We start from the raw sequence: 21600 nt of genomic DNA, 5'->3' as shown, positions 1-21600 counted from the left end.
GTGGGCCCACCAAAGACATTTTTCCAAGGACAAAATTGTCACAGCCTTTCATTTTCTTAAGATTTTTTGGGACATACAGCCGATATAAATACAGTGGTACCTCAGGTTAAGAACTTAATTCCTTCCAGAGATCCGTTCTTAACCTGAAACTGTTCTTAATCTGAAGCACCACTTTAACTAATGGGGCCTCCCACTGCCGCCACTGCGCGATTTCTGTTCTCATCCTGAAGTAAAGTTCTTAACCTCAGGTACTATTTCTGGGTTAGCGGAGTCTCTAACCTGAAGCGTCTGTAACCCGAGGTACCACTGTAGTCTGTAACACCCCCCTCTTTTTTGACTGAAGTGTCTAGTGCTTAATATAAATAAATTTTATGTTATTTCCTTAAGAAAATGGGTTACTCTGATGGTTCCCCTACCCAGGTAGAATTATTGTAAAATACCGCATTTCAGATTTAAATTCTTTGGAGCAAACTCTCCAGAGATTCTTTGAAATAAAATTTGGTTGTGATGAAAGACAACAACCAGGCAGAGGGCCTTCTCGGTAGTGGCGCCCGCCCTGTGGAACGCCCTCCCACCAGATGTCAAAGAGAAAAGTAACTACCAAACTTTTAGAAGGCATTTAAAGGCAGCCCTGTTTAAGGAAGCTTTTAGTGTTTAATAGGTTATTGTATTTTAGTGTTTTGTTGGAAGCTGCCCAGAGTGACTGGAGAAGCCCAGCCAGATGGGCGGGGTATAAAAAATTATTATTATTATTATTATTATTATAACAACAACAAGGTTCATCCCTTTAGAAAGAGGAGGAAAAGGCGTCCAACAGCAGCACTAGCTGCTTTCATCTTATTAAGGCCTATGGTTAAGCTGACAAATGCAAGCTTCCCATACTCTGTTTAACCCTCCTGGTCCCTTTGGATCTCTTGTTTGTATTCCAAAGGCAGGGAATTCAGAGCATAACTACAGCAGGTGCAAAACGAGTAAAACCATGGCTTCTCATCAGGAAACTCTGGGCAGTTTAGTAGTGTGAATTCTCTCAGGTTTAACACAGGTATATTTCCAATACTTCTTGGGGAAAGCTAAAGAAGAGTTGAGTGACCTCGGGTTAATATTGGTTTCCCTTTCTATTGACAATGTGCTGTGCATTTTAATGGCTGCAATAATACCACACCAAGTTACTGCTGATAATGGCTTCTTGTTTGTCTCCTAGGCTCGCATGTCCTGGGACAGAGACTCAACTGAAATGCGCTACAAGAGGCTTCAACACTTGCTTGAGAAAAGCAACATCTACTCGAAGTTCTTGCTGACCAAAATGGAACAGCAGCAGCTGGAGGTAATTGTGCTCTAAAGTTGGAAGTGAAGAAATTAGACTTGTGTGTCTGATAAAGTACATTAAAAAAGTACGCTGATGTGAGCCTCAGGTTCACATGCCTTCCCCTCTGGCTGTGAAGAAGGGTTGAGAACCTTTCAGTTGCATTTATGATTGGCCGCAGTTTGTTTTTTTCTGAATTGAACAATGGTTAGTTTTAAATATTGTTTGTTTGAAACAAGCCTTCAAACAATGGGTTATGAAGCTGGCTTATTGCAACAAACCATGGTTAATATTAACCAAAGTTTAGAACTTGTGCGTTGATGCAGTTCTCAGGACATCTTAGCACAGCCATTGAGAGGTATCCGTAACATTTTGGACACTCAGCATTCATCATAATAAAAATGAAGCTATTTCTGTATTTGGTCTCCTTTTTTACTTGTGTAGACTCTTGAAAGTTCAATTCTTACGCATAATTTCAACAGCATTCATTTAACACTGGCTCTGAAAGTTGCAAAACAGTACAAGAAGCAGGGTAGATTTAGAATGTTGTTTTAAGCTTTTAAGGGACGCGGGTGGCGCTGTGGGTTAAACCACAGGCCTAGGACTTGCCGATCAGAAGGTCAGCGGTTCGAATCCCTGCGACGGGGTGAGCTCCCATTGCTCGGTCCCTGCTCTTGCCCACCTAGCAGTTCGAAAGCACGTCAAGTGCAAGTAGATAAATAGGTACCGCTCCGACGGGAAGGTAAATGGCATTTCTGTGCGCTGCTCTGGTTCGCCAGAAGCGGCTTAGTCATGCTGGCCACATGACCCGGAAGCTGTCTGCAGACAAATGCCGGCTCCCTCGGCCAGTAATGTGAGATGAGCGCCACAACCCCAGAATCGTCTGCAACTGGACCTAATGGTCAGGGGTCCCTTTACCTTTAAGCTTTTAACAAGTCTGCTATAAGGTCATTTTAAGAATGGAGATAGAATGGTTTGTTTCCCAGTATCACATTTAAATATGTTAAGTTTGTTTTGCTGTCCAAACATTCCCTTCTTTCAGATACCCACCTGCCTGCTCTATTTCCTCCAGTATTTACAGAATGTAGACGCACTTTCTCAAAATGCCACAGTAGTGGTTGAGGTGTAAAGCATGCTTGCCTCTTAGTGTAAAGAAATAAAAGGAAACAAATTCTTTCTTGCAGAATAGATGTTTCACAGCCATTGGGTGGCAAGTAGAATATTTCCTTAACTTGGTGGCAACTTTCAGATCTGGACCCTGGATATAAACATGTCAACATAAAATGCCTGTATTGAGGAGTTTAGAGTCTTTACTTGCTGTTAATAAGATTGGTAAACTGTTGTGTGCTTTCAGCCTTGTTCCTAGGGTGCATTGGACATTTAAATCTGTTGCGGTATTTTTCATCCCAGTTTTAAAATGCTTGAGCGATTTGGTGGATAGAAACATGTGCGTTCTTTTTCTTTCTTTAAGGAGCAAAGAAAGAAAGAAAAGCTAGAAAAGAAGAAAGCATCACCAAACACTACAAAGGTAAAATAATTTTCTTTAGGGAAATTCTTTTCTTGAGGGAAAGGTTTCTTGGGTGATAGTGGGAGAAAGTTAAGTTCCTGGTTGAAGGAGATAAGAGTGCCTTGGTTACCCAGGTGGGAAATGGGTAATTTGACCCTGTTGTTTCTTTTGGAAGAACCACAGGGGGCTGGAAGAGTTCATAGCCTGTGGGTTCTGCTTTTCCTAACTGTTCCTGGGTTTGAAGCTTGTTGCTGTAGCTGGACTGCTTCTTAACAGCTTCGGTTGGCTAAACCATCTGCTGGAAGATAGAGACTCTACTACTTGAAGACTTCTAGATATGTTCTGTGTGGGGCTGACTTTGAGAAAAAAGTATTTCTGAAACCCTTTGGTTATGCAGCATTGGTCATGCACAAGAGTAGACCTATTAAAATTAGTGGGTTGATACTAATTGGCCCTACTCAGAGTGTAATGCTAGGTTTTTAATTTTGTTTGCATTTTATTTTTTAAATAGATCAACTACTGTTTGATACAGTGAAGCAATATTTGTTTTAAAACATTTATATTAAAGAGAGACCCTTGTGTGTACATAAAATTCTGTTGCAAATGCTGGTATGTTCTCTAGTTTCTGACCATAGTGCAATACACTTGTAGTGAGATTATTGTTGTTGTTGTTGTTATTAAGTCTTATATAAAATATAAGCTTGTTAATGGTTTTGTCCTAAACGCTTTGCTTCAGAATGAAAATGATGGAAGAGAAGGCAAATTGGGTAAGACTTATCAAATTCTTTAAAAAAAATGTTGTGTTTTTGCTGTTAAAAGTTCAGCTGCTGATTCCTGTCCAATATTTTGTTGCAGCTGCAAAAAAGAAGAGAGCCAGAGAAGACGAAACCTACAGTATTTCGGAAGTCATATCGAAAGAGGTAAATAGCTAGGGTGAAAATCCACCAATGTTATTGAGTGGTTTTCATGGCTATGTGGATATTTTTCTTGATGCAAGTCTGTCCAGTAATCAACTCTGAATTTTCAGTTAGGTAACATCTTTACAATATCTGTTTTAAAGGCATAATGAGTTGAAAGGGGAACCCATGTTATCAAGGAAAACAGAAAAGTGGATATCACCATTTATTTTAATACAAGGTACTGCTCCTGGTGCATTCAGATTTGGGTAGAAGAGCTGGTATTCTTAAAATACAGGCATAGCTGGGATTTGATCCACTTGCCTCAGGAGGTGGTGTCTGTACCTGGAGGGAGCCTAAAATGCTATTTTGTTTCTTCCTTCCTACCTGCATGCACGGGCATGCTCCCAGGAAGCGCAACAGGATGTTGAAGCTATAGCAGACTGGGCATGCCTCCATAAATCTGTCAAGGCCTCCCTTGCTATTCCCTGTGTCCTGGAGCAACCTAAGCTAAGCAGAGAGAGAAAAGTGGATATGGGAGATGGAGGAGGAGGAGGAGAATGATGATGATAATAAATTTTATTTATACCCCGGCCAAAACCAGGCTCAGAGCGGCTAACATCAAATATATATTAGCAGTCACCCCCCCAACTGTATTACCTGGGTTATGAAGGCGCCCTAAAGACGTTAAAGCAAAGATTATGGGATAATGCACACAGTGACTTGCGATCTCGATCACACACAGTCTGTAGTCCGCTGGCAGTAGGAGTACAATATGGACATGTCTTTAAGTTAACATCTTACATTAAAAACCTGACAGTACCAAACTATCGAAGGCTTTTCACCAAAGCCAGACTAAACGTCTTTCCTGCTGCAGTATTGGATGGCAGGTTGAGAGGAGTTCCCTACCAGGACAGACTTTGCTCGTGTGCTCAAGACATTGATTCAGTAAAACATATTTTGTTGCACTGTGCAAAATATGAGCAAGCCAGGGCTGAACTGATACTACCGTTGCTGGTACCTTTCCCGGGAAAATCAGAGGCTCATTATGTCAGGTTCCTATTGGAAGACCAGACAAACGCTAGAACATTAGCAGTGGCAAAGTTTTTATCGGTGGTTGCAAGAACCAATGATCCCTATATTCTGAACAAAATGCTTGTTTAACCTGGAGGTAGGCTGTATAAATTGTGTATTGCTTTGTAACAATTTGTTGGGTCTCTGGACCGTAATAAAGATTGGTGATGATGATATATTAACATAAAATCAGGCAATCAGTTAAAATACATCCTAAAATCAAATCAGAATCAAAGTGAAATGCAGTCAGATGACAACCCACAGATTAGGGCTGGGGACCTTCAATGCTCACCGGCCTAACTGTTTGTACTGATCTTATATGAGCCTGTGAGAAAAGTTGGGGGGCCACTTTCATACAAGTTCTTATAAGGAGAGAGGGGGAGTCAGAATGGACCCTGACCAAAGGCCTGGCAGAACAGCTCCGTCTTGCAGGCCCTGCGGAAAGATGTCAGATCCCGCAGGGCCCTGGTCTCTTGTGGCAAAGCATTCCACCAGGTCGGGGCACCTTCTGGAGAAGAAGAAAAAACACCTTGGGAGAAAGTGACTGCTTCCAACAGGTTCTGGAGGCAAGGTTTGTTCATTGGCTTCTTGTCTCCTCCGGTAGCTTCCCAGTTCTTGTCCTGCATTCAACAGGAGAGAAAGTGTTTGGATGCTGTGCAAACTCTCCTTGTACCCTTTTTGGCTTTTTGTTCTCAACATGTCCCCTGCGCCAGGCAGGTCATCTCTCAGAAGGGAAGATTGGAGCCCAAGTTTGTTTGCTTGGTTGCAGAGAGATTGAGCAGAGCGATCCACTATCTGCAAACCTGGTGGAGGAGTGGAGATTCAGTATGCATTCCCTTCTTGGAAGCTTGCACCTTCGAATCTATGGTCCTTGAGAGCCATGCTGGATGTCCACAGCACCCTTTGTCCAAAGTGTGGCTGCTGATGGCAGGTGCCTTGCCCATTATCTGGTGCTTCAGGCCCTTCACTGGATAGCTCATTGCAGGGGGTTGGACTAGATGATCCTCAGGGTCCCTTCCAACTCTATGATTCTATATAAAGAAGAATCTTTATTTGCATTAGCCACTAGCCATAGCAATAAAATAAAATAAAAAAAAAATGTACTGAAGATAGAGGTAAAAACTTAACTATACAAAATACATTTTGGAGGTTTACATCAATAATCAAATAATAGATCTTATTCTAATTGTCCCCGCTTAAAACCTTGCAGTTTTTGCTGTCACCTAATCATCTTGATCTGCTAAAAGAAAAGACACAGTAGCAATGGTTTAGCAACCTGACATGGACAATAATAGAGGGGTAATAACCTGACTCCTCAAATCTTTTTAAAGACTGCAAGCCAGAAGCACATGAGCCACTGACTTAATATTGCCATCTCCACAGGGACATAACCGTTTTCCCAGTGGAATTTTTTGAAGTCAACCCTCAAGTACAGCCAAAGGCAATATATTCAGTCTTGCAAAAGTGAAAGCGCATCTGTATTTTGGAATTGTTAAATTTCGCAAATAAAGGTAAAGGTAAAGGTACCCCTGCCCGTACGGGCCAGTCTTGACAGACTCTGGGGTTGTGCGCCCATCTCACTTAGGAGGCCAGGGGCCAGCGCTATCCGGAGACACTTCCGGGTCACGTGGCCAGCGTGACATCGCTGCTCTGGCGAGCCAGAGCCGCACACGGAAACGCCATTTACCTTCCCGCTGGTAAGCGGTCCCTATTTATCTACTTGCACCCGGAGGTGCTTTCGAACTGCTAGGTTGGCAGGCGCTGGGACCGAGCAGCGGGAGCGCACCCCGCCGCAGGGATTCGAACCGCCGACCTTTTGATCGGCAAGTCCTAGGCGCTGAGGCTTTAACCCACAGCGCCACCTGCGTCCCCCTAAATTTCGCAAATAGGGTGTCAAAATGACTAGGTAGAAAATAATCATACCATGGTCAAAATTTCCTTATTGTGGCCAGATAATTCTGTCACTCGATATCATATAGGCGCTGTCTAGTTAAATTATTTGCTTTACTGAAGCCCAGTGTTAGTAACTGTTGTGGTGATAAACCAGAAAAGTAAAGCTTTTGGTTGACAATTTTAGTCCCAAGCGCTCTCATGACAACCTGGCAATACTAAGGGTAGTAGATCAATGGGGTTTAAATTTAGGCGAAGCCAATAATTAAATGTCCTACGCCGAATCTGTAATTCGACAGAGGGGAGGTTAGCCTCTAAGTGCAATGAAACATTTGGAAGACAGGATGGAACAGAAAAAAATTGCCCTATATAAAACAGTAGGATCGCTGTGGAGTTTGGGGTACAGGAGTGCTGATGATGCTTCATTCTTCTCATTAGTCGTCTTGCACCTGCCCTCGCTGGCCACAGGCAGATGGCTTCACTTGCAGAACAGGTTTTTCTGAACCCTTTAAAACACTCTGCTTATCAGGAGATGTCCTTCCAGTAGCTGTAACCGCACTGGCAGCAGCAATAACTGCTTCAGACAGCACAAGAAAACCGATGGTACTTAGCTCCGTGTGCTGTTTTCTTCCAGTGTTTGTATTTCTGAGAGAACTTTTTCGGAACGCTTTAGGCCAGAGCTTTCCAATCTGTGTGTCACGACAGACGAGTGTATCGGCTGCAGCGTATGGATATGTCATGCGAGTGTTCCCCACACTCCTCCCAGGGCTGGAAAGGGTTTAGTTTAACCTCTGGTTTGCTAATAAAACTGAATCACCGTGTCGCGAAATGCTGCGTGTGTCACGTTTGGAGAGCTCTGCTTTAGGCCTTCTTACAAACAGGCACAAGCCCTTCTCATCGGAGGTTTAGAATCTGTGTTCCATATTTGCAGACCAGGCAGTCTCCTTTGTCTGGTGTTCCTGGACTCCTGGGGGGGGGGGTACTATTGTCTTATTGTCCTTCTATCTCAGGGGTCAGCAAACTTTTTCAGCAGGCGGCCAGTCCGCTGTCCCTCAGACCTTGTGGGGGGCCGGACTACATTTTGAAAATAAAAAGATGAACGAATTCCTATGTCCCACAAATAACCCAAGATGCATTTTAAATAAAAGCACACATTCTACCCATGTAAAAACACCAGGCAGGCCCCACAAATAACCCAGAGATGCATTTTAAATAAAAGGACACATTCTACTCATGTAAAAATACGCTGATTCCCAGATCGTCTGCAGGCTGGATTTAGAAGGCGATTGGGCTGGATCCGGCCCCAGGGCCTTAGTTTGCCTGCCCATTTTCTACCTGTTCCACAGGGATGAAGTTAGTCCCACTTTCATGTCATTTCACAGGTGTATTTCTCGGCCTCTTCAGAGGTCTTCCTGTGTGCACCCCTGCCAAGTGAAGGGAGACAGAAGTCCTTCCGATCAGTGTCTTTTTTAGTGTTCCAAACAAACAGGTTTTGCAAACTAAGCTGCTGATTAATTGTTTCATCTGCCAGAAAGGAGACTTTTGTGCTGCATTTTCATGTGTGGTTTTTTTTTTTAAAACGTTTGGATTTTAATAGTCATTTTTACTCTGTTTCCTAGGCTGCCCAGGACCATATAAATTTAGTAAAAATAACAATGCACTCCTCCCCTCCCCAGATTTTAGCTAAGGCTTAATGAAATTTTGCTTCCATGATCTAGGTTAGGGGCACAGTGTCCCATAGGAAGACAAACACTTGTGACAAAAGTATTGGCTGGATGTGGTGAGTGATGAACACCCACATTCTTTCTGATTTTTTGCTAACTGGCATCGTGAGTGCTCGCATGGAGTAAATATTGTAGATGTGCATTAGCATGCTCAGCAGTGATTCTATATATTACACTGTATATGGATGGTGTGTGTAAATTATATTCATGTGTTAAATGTGTGTGCCCTTCATTTCCTTCCATCTGGCCTTTTAATATCCTTTTTTGTTAATGCACTGTGGAATTTTATGTTGAAAAGTTCATTTAAAGTTATCAACAAATGATTTCAGAGTTGTACTCTTTCTTTTTTTGGCAGGAAATCTTGTCGGCAGCAAAGAAAAGCAGAGTTGAAAATCAGGTATATCAGCTTTGCTTAAATCTTGTTTGTAAATACTGATTGCTTTGGAGTTACACGTTTCGTATCAGAGCCTCATGTTTCGGTACATAAATGAGCATGGCGCAGCAGCCTTTTGCTTGTTTCTGAAATTTCCTTTAACAACTGTGAAGATGGATTTATTACATATCAAAGAAAAGTAGCTAGAGGAGAATCTAAACTGGATTATTTTTAAGCTATTTGGTCTAAAGATGTGTCAATACAACAGAGAAAGGAACATAGAAACTCCACCCTTCCAATGGTTCAATTAAGTTTGTGGAGAGGATATATTTTAGAAGATTCGGATAAAGTGACATTTTGATGACTTGGATTGTGATGATAAAAGATGCAGCACATGAATTCATGCCTATTCCCTTTTCTTTATCTGTTTTAGTTTTCCTCCTCCCATTTTGTATCATAATGTTTGATGGCATTTGTATTTTGCCTTTATTTATAAATTCGTAGTAAGTTTGTGGAATATTTGTCTATCAACGTCCTTCTGCAGAATGAAAGCTCTCCTCCAAAACTATGTACAGAAGAACTCCAGAATAACGGGGACTCAAATAGCATCATCAAGGACAGACTGGCACAGGCAGTGCGTAACACTGCCAAGCAGTTCGTCGACCCAGTACGGAAATTTAACGGGCAGCCCGTGCCTTTTCAACAACCCAAGCTCTTCACTGGAGGAATAATGAGGTGGTACCAAGTTGAAGGCATGGAATGGCTTAGGGTAAGGATTTAACTCGACTCAAAAACTTATTTGTTGTGTTATAGAAGAGTAAAAGAAGCCATGTTTCCAGTTGGCTAGATCTTTGGTGCAGTCGCTTGCAATTAGCAAGTACTTGTGATACTGATCTCAAACATTACAGTGGTACCTCGGGTTACATACGCTTCAGGTTACAGACTCTGCTAACCCAGAAATATTACCTTGGGTTAAGAACTTTGCTTCAGAATGAGAACAGAAATCGTTCTCCGGTGGCACGGCAGCAGGAGGCCCCATTAGCTAAAGTGGTGCTTCAGGTTAAGAACAGTTTCAGGTTAAGAACGGACCTCCGGAACGAATTAAGTACTTAATACCAGGTACCACTGTAGTCTGATCCAAAATCAGTCATACGTGGAATAGATCCATTGAAGGCAGTGGGCTTAATTTCAGTGGATCTACTTCTGAGTTTGACTTAGCTGGATAAAAAGGTAAAGGACCCCTGGACAGTTAAGTCCAGTCAAATGCGACTGGGGTTGTGGCACTCATCTCCCTTTCAGACTGAGGGAGCTGGTGTTTGTCCACAGACAGCTTTCCAGGTCATGTGGCCAGCAGGACTAAACAGCTTCTGGCGCAACGGAAGCAAGAGCGCATGGAAATGCCGTTTACCTTGCCGATGCAGCGGTACCTGTTTATTTACTTGCACTGGCGCGCTTTCGAACTGCTAGGTTGGCAGGAGCTGGGGTAGAGCAACGGGAGCTCACCCCTTCGCAGGGATTCTAACTGCCAACCTTCTGATCAGCAAGCCCAAGATGCTCAGTGGTTTAGACCACAGTGCCACCCACATCCCTTTCTAGCTGGATATTACCCATTGGCTTCATGGCTTCACTTTCTGTCCCATAAGCTCCTTAAATCTGCCTGTGACAAACAGAACACTTAAGCAGTGGTGGACTTGGGTACTGTGGGGCTCTATACAAGGGCAAAATTTTGCACACACCCCCCAGCCCTTGAGCTGTCTTCCCAAAGGCGGTTAAAGAGGTGCTGGGCTTGGGGAACCCAAACTTTGAAAGCACTAACTAGGCTTTGGGAAGGAGGAGAGAGGACTCTAGGACCCTTCCCAGATTGTGCGCAATGCTCTTGGTTGTTTACTTGTGTCCGACTCTTCGTGACCCCATGGACCAGAGCAGACCAGGCACTCCTGTCTTCCACTGCCTCCCGCAGTTTGGTCAAACGCATGCTGGTAGCTTCGAGAACACTGTCCAACCATCTTGTCCTCTGTCGTCCCCTTCTCCTTGTGCCCTCCATCTTTCCCAACATCAGGGTCTTTTCCAGGGAGTCTTCTCTTCTCATGAGGTGGCCAAAGTATTGGAGCCTCAGCTTCAGGGTCTGTCCTTCCAGTGAGCACTCAGGGCTGATTTCCTTCAGAATGGAGAGGTTTGATCTTCTTGCAGTCCGTGGGACTCTCAAGAGTCTCCTCCAGCACCATAATTCAAAAGCATCAATACACCGCCCTAAATCCGCCCCTAACTTGACCACAATTCATGCACCATTCCCCACGATGCCTGAGAAGCTTTTAACTGAGGTTTGATGGTAGTGCCTGACTTAACAGTAATGGCGGCTGTCCCATTTACGGCGGATGCTGCTTCTAGAGACTTGGATATTGAGTAAATGGAAACTGAAAGCAGCTAAGCAGCTCTAAAGCATGGTTTGCCTGTACATCGGAAGCTCAGTCCAATAATCACTGTTACCAGTATTAAGTAATTCTTGAAAACAATAGGCTACACTTGTGAAAGAACATGAACTGGATTGTAAATGTTGGGCAAGTCAAATTTCAATGATATCCATTAATCGGGTGTAAAGAAAATGTTTTTTTCTCTCTCTCTTGTATGCAGATGCTCTGGGAGAACGGCATCAATGGCATTTTGGCTGATGAAATGGGCTTAGGAAAGACAATCCAATGTATCGCAACAATAGCATTGATGATAGAGAGAGGGGTCACTGGGCCATTTCTGGTATGTGGGCCCCTCTCCACGCTTCCTAACTGGATGGCAGAATTCAGAAGGTTTACTCCTAAGGTAAAAAATGACTTTTAAAGTAATAGAACAAACCTCTTTTTAATGAGAGAACCACATCCTGCATTGCAGGGGCTTTGGACTAGATGACACTTGAGGCCCCTTCCAACTCTACAATTCTGTGATTTCCCGGGGGAACTTTTAGCTACTTCCAAGGCTTCTGGAATTGGTCTGTATGTGTGTGTGTTAAGGAGCTTTGCCAAGCAGTTGCAATGATGGGATAAGAACTGGGTTTGCTTAAAACGACAGTCTTGGAACAAGGTCCACTCATTTCAAGATCTTCCAATCCAACTAGTGTATTGCAGTCATAGACCAGCAGTTTTTTCAAGCTCTTAATAAATTTTTTTTGTGCTAGTTCTTAAGGCAAGCATATCCAAAGTCTGCTTTGGGGCCCAATTCGGCCCTCCAGCCGGTTTTATCAGGCCCCTTTGTCAGTTCATTTATTGCTGTCAAATCCTTTTAAACAGGTCAATAAACCTTGGGGGGAAATCCCCCAAAAAGGTCTTCAATCCTTAAAAAACCTCAACTTTGGTCGGCCCTCGTGCATGTTCACTTCCATCAAATCTGGCCCTCTTTGAAAAAAGTTTTGGCACCCCTGTCTTAAGGGCTTTAAATGTCTTACCATAATTTTCGCTCTGTAGGACGCACCCGACCATGGGACGCACCTTGTTTTAGAGGGGGAGAACAAGAAAAAAAATTACCCCCATCTCTGCTCAGCGCCCCTTCAGCGAAGCGGCAGGAGAAACGGAGCCCCTTCCATTTCTCCTCTCACTTCACTTAAGGGGCGCTGCGCAGCTCTCCCTCTCTGCTGAAGCCAGGAGAGTCTTGCTCTCACGGCTTCAGCAAAAGGGACCCGAAGCCTTCGGAGCGTAGCGCGAGTTCCCGCTGCACTCCAAAGGCTACAGGGATAGCCACCTGAAGCCTTTGGAGCGCAGTGGGAACTCGTGCTGCGCTCCGAAGGCTTCGGATTCCTTTTGCTGAAGCCAGGAGAGCAAGACTCGCAGAGGGAGCGCTCCCTCTGCGCTTCGGAGGCTTCGCGTTGCTATCGCTGAAGCCAACGAGCCTGCATTCGCTCCATAGGACGCACACACATTTCCCCTTAATTTTTGGAGGGGGAAAAAAGTGCGTCCTATAGAGCGAAAAATACGGTATTTGTTAATGAGGATGTCAGGGGCAACAGAGGAGGTGTTGGAGACACGGAAGAGGACCGTAACATTTAGTCAAATTAATTAAACTAAAAGGCTGACTAAAATATCCCCCTGATTGGACAGCACTTTGAAAACGCTGACTTTTAAAAATACTTAAAAACTGTAGGTGATAGGTACCATCTTAACGAAGCATCGCCTTCTGTATTTCTTGCTCTGTGTTACCTGCTTTTATTTGCTATTGGTACTGATGGCTGTTGCTTTAACCCTGTTTCCCAAACATATGGAGAGAATGTCTAAATAAATCTTACTTCCAGGTGCCCCTGAGCTGTTTTGGGGAAATTGTGTTGGGAGTTCCCCTTAAGGGTTTTTCTTGTTTGTTTCTGCAAACCTCAGGATTCCTCTCAGCTTGCTGATACCTCCCTCATGCATAAATGGGGTTGGGGGGGGCGGGTTGGCTACATAAGCAAATTACATTCACATCCTGAACTTTGGACACGGAGGAAGTGTTGGGGGAATTAATGGCATTTTAATACTGTACCCATGGGGTCTACATAGGATTTGGTTGACACTTTTGTTTTTTTAAAAAATATAATTTTAGGTTCCTATAATGCTGTATCACGGGACCCAGCAAGAACGGCGTTCGTTGGTTCATAAAATCCGAAAGAGAGATGGGGCTCTAAATGTCCATCCCGTGGTCATTACCTCTTTTGAAATCGCTATGAGAGACAGAAATGCCCTTCAGGTGCGTAAGAAAATGCTATTTCATAAGTATGGTCACTCTTGGTCCTTGACAGAACCACAGCGGATGCTATGCGTGAATTAGGAGGGGTCATTAAGTGTTGAAGGCTCAAAGTTATCAGTCTTGTGGAAGGTGGACAGAATGAAATGGCATCATTGTACCAATAAAAAAAAGTAAAGATAGAGGACCCCTGACCATTAAGTCCAGTCACAAACGACTCTGGGGTTGCGGCGCTCATCTCGCTTTACTGGCTGAGGGAGCTGGCGTTTGTCCGCAGACAGTTTTTCTGGGTCATGTGGCCAGCATGACTAAGCCGCTTCTGGTGAACCAGAGCAGCGCAGGGAAACGCCGTTTACCTTCCCGCCGGAGCGGTACCTATTTATCCACTTGCACTTTGACGAGCTTTAGAAGTGCTAGGTTGGCAGGAGCAGGGACCGAGCAATGGGAGCTCACCCCGTCTCGGGGATTCAAACCACTGACCTTCTGATTGGCAAGCCATAGGCTCTGTGGTTTAGACCACAGCGCCACCCACGTCCGAAGCTGCTAATCAAACAGCACGTATGGAGAATGATGAGTTGTGTTGCTACCTGTGGTAATCAGTGCAGCAGTGCTGCATATAAACTACAGACGCACTGAGGACAAAGTTTAAATTTACAGCAACTATTTATAGTGAAAGACCGCCTCACCTTATGTGAACATGCCAGGTTCTGAGTTCTTTGGGGGAAGCCTTTTTCTTTGTCACCCCACCCTCGCAGGCGTACTTGGTAGGGATGTGGAAGAGGGCCTACTTGGTGGTGGCTCCTCCTAGATTACTTTGGACTCCCTCCCTGGAGAAGCTAAACTGGCTCCCTCCTTGTTGTCATTCTGCCAGCAGGTGAAGGCCTTGGTCCAATAGGCTTATGGGAACTGACAGCTTTTAATGAAAGGGCTGTTGCCATGCTGGTTTTATTGCAATTATCTGTATGCTTTTAATAGAACTTACATATTCTATCCTATTAATGTTTAATTGTTTGTCAATGATAGGGGAAAACAATGTTTTTATTTGTTCTGGTTTTTATCTGTAAGCCGCCTTGAGTCCCTGTCGGGGGGAATGGCGGGGTATAAATAAATATATAATAATAGTGGCTGTCTCTATTAGTATTAAAACATGCTAAATTATGTTTTAATTGCTCTAAGTAATGAGTCTCATGATTTTCTCTTTTAGAAAACAGAATAAAGCAATATAAAAGCTATGGCAAATTGCTAATATATCACAGCTTACTAATCCAGTCACTATCCTTTTTTGGGAAAGTGTGCAATGGACAGATTGACACAAATGAAAAGTATATTTTAAAAAGTATGTTTTTTTCCCTTTGCTTGTTGGAAATTTTGAATTTCCACTTCTGCTGGAGGGGAATCGTCTCTTAACACAATACACACAGTAACAGAGAATGATGATGAAAAGTTATAAGCCCTGTTTGACATCTATTAGCTTTTGGTGGAAAAGAAGGGCATACGGATGGATGGTTGTGGGGTTTTTTTGAGGTAACCAGTGACTTCTCTTCTCCAGAACTTGTACTGGAAATACTTGATAGTGGATGAAGGACACAGGATTAAGAATATGAATTGCCGCCTTATACGGGAATTAAAACAGTTTCGCACTGACAATAAACTTCTGTTAACTGGAACTCCCTTGCAAAACAACTTATCTGAGCTTTGGTCCCTGCTTAATTTTCTGCTTCCTGATGTGTTTGATGACTTGAAAAGGTAGGCAGTGAACTCTCCCTGCCCCCCATGTTAAAATATTAATATAGCAAATGTCTGAAGTTTGGTAAATGGCCGACAATCCCAGACAAACTTCTAATACCGGAAAATAAATATATATCTTCAGCAAAGCAGGCTATTCTTACATAGATTTCTCCCACCGCTCTTTCCAGCAGACGGGGTTATGTTAGGAGGCACTTTCTGTAGGAAGAAGCCCCTTCCATTTTTGGCCCTGTTTGGCTCCAAAGCACAATGGCATTTTGTCACATGGCAAAGTATCCTGACTTTCCCTTTCCACCCTTCTGTGGAATAGTTGATGGGCTGTCCTTGAAGACTAATCAGTAACTTCATTTTGTCCAGAATGCAGCTGGCAGATTACTGACCAGGATTCTCATGCACCCCCCCCTTTAAAAAAACACAAAAAAACCCCAGCTGCCCTGGCTGCCAGGTGGTTTTTAGGCCCAATTTAGCATTCAAAGCCATAAAGAGCCCAAGTCCCAAATACCTGGAATTCTGCCCCCTTCCCTACAGACCCTGTCGGGTGCGGAGATTGGCAGAGACAGCCCCCTTTTGGTAGTTCACTCCTGCGAAGACATTCCCTTGACAAACCATAATTCGCAGATCCCGAGCTTTCATTTAAAGACAGGCAGACTTGCTGGTATTTATAGGACTTTAGGTGTGAAGTTCTGTTTTAATTCCTTGCGGAAAAACTAGCCTGCTTCCCTGTTTCAGTGCTTTATTTGTCCAGCTCCCTAAAATAAACAAATTCTGCAGGTCCAAGCATTCAGAGATTTGGGAGCACTGTATAAACTTATCCTGAAATGACCTTAATATACAGGTTTAGTTTTTTAAACGTGGAATGTTAAGCTAATATTTTATCCAGTAATTGCAGGTTTTGTTTCACATAGATTTTCAGGAAATGTACCTGAAATCCCCTGAAACTCTGGTTAATGCTGCATGTAGGGATTTGGGTGTGTAGTGGATTTTCTTCCGGAAGGATATATTATTGCACTTGCAGGGGATTTAATTTTTGGTGTTGAATTCAGTGCCTTGCTTATCAAATCTCTAGATTTTAAGAGGTGTGGAAGCTTTTAGTTCAAGGAAGGGGTGAGGATTGAGCAGTTTCAGCTCCCCGCATCCCTCTTTTTACCTCCCTTAACAAGCTGAGTAAATTAGGGCAGCAGCAAATGCGTTCAAATTTGGATAATCTATACAGGCCTTTGCTTTCTTCAGCACAGAACCCACCTGCACATCTCCCCACTTCTTAAATTTGTCTCCCACTTTTGTTTCCTTCACCTCAGCTTTGAGTCCTGGTTTGACATCACTAGTATATCGGAAATAGCAGAAGACATTGTTGCTAAGGAAAGAGAACAGAACATCTTGCATATGCTGCATCAGGTCTGTTCCGATTGCTTAAAGTGAGCGAATCGTCTGAATGGTAGCCTGTTGGGTCTGTTGAAGCAAAAACATCTTGCGGCATCTTTGACAAACTTATTATGACACACACACAAATTCAAAAGCAAATGCCACTATAACTGTTAGTCTTTGTTGGGCCTCAGCTTTGGACTAGCCTCACTAAACAGATTCAGCTGGTACTGACTTTTGATTGCTTTTGGACACCACGAGTATTAAATTTTCTAAAATGCTTGGCTTTAATGGTAAATTTTTACAGTTGTACTAATTTTTGGTGTGTGCTTGTATTGCATCTTTATTTTGCTTTAACCTTATGTTTGCCTAAATATGTATACAAATTTTGGGAACCTGGGGGTGGGATGGAAGCGGCCCATGGACTGGGGGTTTGTAACCAGGTGCACAGCCTGGGAGTCGTTTTGGACTCACAGCTGTCCATGGAGGCGTAGGTTAATTCTGTGTCCAGGGCAGCTGTCTACCAGCTCCATCTGGTACGCAGGCTGAGACCCAACCTGCCTGCCGACTGTCTCGCCAGAGTGGTGCATGCTCCAGTTATCTCCCGCTTGGACTACTACAATGCACTCTACATGGGGCTACCTTTGAAGGTGACCTGGAAACTGCAATTAATCCAGAATGCGGCAGCTAGACTGGTGACTGGGAGTGGCCGCCGGGACCACATAACACCGGTCCTGAGAGATCTGCATTGGCTCCCAGTACATTTCCGAGCACAATTCAAAGTGTTGGTGCTGACCTTTAAAGCCCTAAACGGCCTCGGTCCAGTATACCTGAAGGAGCATCTGCATCCCCATCGTTCAGCCCGGACACTGAGATACAGCTGTGAGGGCCTTCTGGCGGTTCCCTCATTGCGAGAAGTGAGGTTACAGGGAACCAGACAGAGGGCCTTCTCGGTAGTGGCGCCCGCCCTGTGGAACGCCCTCCCTTCAGATGTGAAAGAACTAAGCAGTTCCCTGTTAAGGGAAGTTTTTAATATTTAATGCTGTATTGTTTTTAACACTTGATTGGAAGCCTCCCAGAGTGGCTGGGGAAACTCAGCCAGATGGGCGGGGTATTAATAATAATAATAAGAAGAAGAAGAAGATGTTCCTTGCGAGTCTCTTTGCTTTTATGCAGTGTTGATCACGTTTACTGGGCCCCATGAGATGTAAGAGCGTACCGGGATACAAGTACAACCTTTTCCTGCAGCTACCCATAATACATACTTCATAGTGTAGTGTAGTGCAGTGCAGGACATGATACCCTTTGAAAATAGTCATCTTTCCCCTGTTTTCTTTCCCTTCATAGGCTAAAAATACTTGTTGCGTTGTGTGGGCTGTTATTATAATGGTGAATACAGAGGAATGCTTCACTTTACCAAGTGCTGTGCCTTTTAAAGAAGCTTTTTGAGTATTATGCGTCATATATAAGGGATCTGCCCAATGCCATTATCGGACAAACAAGCATAGCACTGCACATGGCAGTGTGCAGAAACCCCATCTTTGTATATTGTTGCATTTCCCTTTCAAGCCAGCAGCTTTCTATTATTTAAGCTTGAGTTGTTGGAAACTTTCATCTTTGAAACTTTTTTCAACTCTAGATTTTGACCCCTTTCTTGCTGAGACGACTGAAATTGGATATCGCTCTAGAAGTTCCTCCCAAACGTGAAGTTGTGGTCTATGCGCCCCTGGTCAAGAAGCAAGAAACTTTCTACAGTGCCATTATAAACAAGACCATTCGAAAGCTGCTGGGAAACGGTCAGGTGTGTGCTGTGATGCCCAGGTTATCCTAATCATATCAACCTACATTTTGGCTTCAAATCAGTTTATTTTGGCCTCTGCAACTGCAGATGGGATGCCTGTTTCTGAAGACAATCAATTTTAAAAAAATATTGCATATGACTGTGAAATTTGAGCAAAACACTAGAGCAAAGGTTCTCAAAATAAGAGAATATGAATATTGTGTGCATTTCTGCTCAAGAAAAACCCAAATGGTGCTTGTTTTCATCTATTATATGGAACGTTCAAAAGGTTTGTTATGTTTTTTTGTCACTGGACAGAGAGTTAGAAACAAGTTCGATCGGAGTACATGACCTATTTTCTTATCACAACTGCTTTTTGGTTTTTCTCCAATGCATCACAGTGAACTGTAGCAATGTTTTCCGCTATTTAGGAAGAAGCTGTTGAGCTGAGCTCTACAGGCCGGCCAAAGCGGCGCAGTCGGAAGGTGGCTAGTTACCGTGAGCTTGATGAAGATGATTTTCCTGATCGACTGGAGCAGATGATAGCCGAAGTGCAAGAGGAAGTTGAAAAAGAGAGGTACTTCTCTAACCATGGCTTGTGTATTTGCACTTAAACTGGTGGCATATACAAAGAACCGTCACAGTAGAGAGTTGGAGAATAAACTGTCTCTATAAAATGTGGTGTTGTACAGATGATTGAGCAGTCCTTTACTTACCTTACCTCTGAATCCAGACATAGTATCACCAATACAGTGGTACCTCGGGTTAAGAACTTAATTCATTCCGAAGGTCCTTACTTAACCTGAAACTGTTCTTAACCTGAAGCACCACTTTAGCTAATAGGGCCTCCTGCTGCCGCCACGCGATTTCTGTTCTCATCCTGAAGCAAAGTTCTTAACCCAAGGTACTATTTCTGGGTCAGCGGAGTCCGTAACCTGAAGCGTCTGTAACCCGAGGTACTACTGTATCAGGAAGAACTTTCTGACACTAAGAGCTGTTGGGATAGCAGAACGGACTCCCTCGGGAGGTGTTGGCTATCCTTCCTTGGAGATTCTTAAGCACAGGTTGGATGGCCAGCCACCTTGAATGATCTAGTTGAGATTCCTGAATTCCAGGGAGTTGGGATAATGTGCACATTTCATGCTAGAGGTTGCGGTCTTGAATCCAGGAGAGAGCCTCTCGTCCCCCACAACCAGGGGCACCTGAGCTCAATGTGCAGACTCGCTGCATGAGCCATCCAGCCTTTTCAGACCACCCTTCCCCCAAGCAAGCCACCTGACCAGTCTCCCCTGCTATTGCCAGCAAGGCTCAGTGTCCTTATTTCACACCCAGAATCCATCCCAGTAGGCTGCCCTCTCCATCCCTTTTCTGCAAGCACACTTGGTTTCTGTGCTCCTAGCAGAGGAAGGAAGACCGGCCTGTTTGATGGTATGCATTTTTTGCTATCTTGCTAAGAGGCTGTGAAAACACAGGCTGCTAGCAGCGCAGTATCTTTTGTGGGTTTAGCTAGATTCCAGCTGTAGTTTGCGTTGTCGTTTGATTCCGTCTTGCTTACAAACTCGCTTGTCGTTTGCAAGGCCGGTAATAGAAATGAGTACGCCGTTGGATTCAGAAATCAACCTGAAGTTGCAGAACATTATGATGCTACTGAGGAAGTGTTGCAACCACCCATACCTTATTGAATACCCATTGGACGCTGCCACCCAGCAGTTTAAGGTAATTCCTCCCGTCGCTTACTTAGAAGGCCTTTTGTTCTTTCCAGTGTTGTTTGAAGGGCTTCGCCTGATGGCATCGCAGTTTGATTTGCATTGAACAGTTCGCCCTCGTGAATGAAGTGGGTGACGAGCAGTCAAAAGACTCATGTCAGGACTTTGAAAGGGGACAGGAGAGCTTCCTTAACATCCCACAACTTCTCTCGTCTTCCAGCCACCTTTGCACACTATGCAAAGAATTGCTGGCGCCACCATTAGTCCAGCCACAAGATTATTGCACGCCCAGCCGGTAGGGCAGTCTATAGAGGAGGCTGTGGCGCTGATGCCCAGTTGAAAATGCCCAAGGCCACTGTTTGAGGGAAGCTAGACTATTGTATCGCTCCCTCTTATTTGCCTTTGCTTGTGTGCAAAAGTTATTTGCTAGGAGATAATAGGATCCTAACCTCACTGGAGTAGTTTTCTATAACCCAGAACTTTGCCCTAACCTAGAAACTGTGTGTGTGTGTGTGTGTGTGTGTGTGTGTGTGTGTTTAACCATACATTTTGTTACTTGGGGTTATCTTCTCACCCATTTTTTTAAAAAAACAGAACCCAGAAAATCAAGACACGCTGACTTTGATTTATTGTATTGGAAGGTTCAAACATCTCAGCATTTAACTTTGAGTCCAGTCGGTTGTCCTTTAGATACTTTCTTCAACATTTCTTATAATTTTGGGCCCATTAGAAGAAAGAAGAACATTCAAACATTCAAAACATTGTTTTATACATAGCTTTTATTGGTGGTGGTTTAGACTTCAGAGACTTTCTTTCCAACTCTAGGCTCTTTTCCTGGTGCTATTCTTGAGGCCTGCCAACAAGGGGATAAAACCTTCCGGGGTAAATAACCCTGGAACCACCAGGCAAGGGATGGGAGTGGATGGGGCAGTGAGTTCAAATTGTCCTTTTTAGCCCTTCACCGATGATGCTATTGCTTGATGAAATGTTTTGGAAGAAATGAAGGCAGAATATTTACAAACATCATTGCTGGAAGAGCAGGGAAAGCTGTTATGTAAAGCAGAGTTGAGGAAGCTGTGGCTCTTCCGATGGGCTGCATCTCCCATTACTCCTGCCGTGCTGATCAGGGACCATTGCGGGTTGGAGTCCCAACAAGTGACTAGAGGGCCACAGGTTCGTCGTGCGAAGCTAGTTGCTTCTAATGCAAATATGATTTAATTAAAAGGTAAAGGTGCCCCTGATCGTTTGGTCCAATCGTGGATGACTCTGGGGTTGCGCGCTCATCTCGCTCTATAGGCCGAGGGAGCCAGCGGTTGTCCGCAGACAGCTTCCGGGTCATGTGGCCAGCATGACTAAGCCGCTTCTGGTGAACCAGAGCAGCGCACGGAAATGCCATTTACCTTCCCGCCGGAGCGGTACCTATTTATCTACTTGCACTTGATGTGCTTTCGAACTGCTAGGTGGGCAGGAGCTGGGACCGAGCAACAGGAGCTCACCCCGTCGGCGGGATTCAAACGACCGACCTTCTGATCAGCAAGCCC

At 44.0% G+C, this 21600-nt stretch overlaps 1 protein-coding gene and 1 long non-coding RNA gene across 2 annotated transcripts in view; both read left to right on the top strand.

Annotated features, from left to right (window-relative positions):
* HELLS (helicase, lymphoid specific) overlaps positions 1 to 21600 on the top strand; it is a 33667-nt gene that overhangs the window by 4343 nt on the left and 7724 nt on the right. The window contains exons 3-15 of the mRNA XM_079975142.1: positions 1202 to 1324; positions 2775 to 2831; positions 3547 to 3577; positions 3666 to 3730; positions 8750 to 8791; positions 9312 to 9536; positions 11399 to 11581; positions 13325 to 13468; positions 15015 to 15211; positions 16510 to 16606; positions 18213 to 18374; positions 18785 to 18930; positions 19931 to 20069. Coding sequence (XP_079831268.1) covers positions 1202 to 1324; positions 2775 to 2831; positions 3547 to 3577; positions 3666 to 3730; positions 8750 to 8791; positions 9312 to 9536; positions 11399 to 11581; positions 13325 to 13468; positions 15015 to 15211; positions 16510 to 16606; positions 18213 to 18374; positions 18785 to 18930; positions 19931 to 20069 — 1611 coding nt within the window. The remainder of the gene's footprint in view (positions 1 to 1201; positions 1325 to 2774; positions 2832 to 3546; positions 3578 to 3665; positions 3731 to 8749; positions 8792 to 9311; positions 9537 to 11398; positions 11582 to 13324; positions 13469 to 15014; positions 15212 to 16509; positions 16607 to 18212; positions 18375 to 18784; positions 18931 to 19930; positions 20070 to 21600) is intronic.
* On the top strand, positions 3742 to 4934 carry LOC307215865. The gene is made up of 2 exons (XR_013838689.1): positions 3742 to 4450; positions 4656 to 4934. It is a non-coding gene; the product is annotated as an uncharacterized lncRNA (long non-coding RNA).

This window comes from Podarcis cretensis, assembly GCF_951804945.1.
Source record: "Podarcis cretensis genome assembly, chromosome: 5".
NCBI classification, from domain to species: domain Eukaryota; kingdom Metazoa; phylum Chordata; class Lepidosauria; order Squamata; family Lacertidae; genus Podarcis; species Podarcis cretensis.
This window is presented reverse-complemented; position numbering and strand designations above follow the sequence as displayed.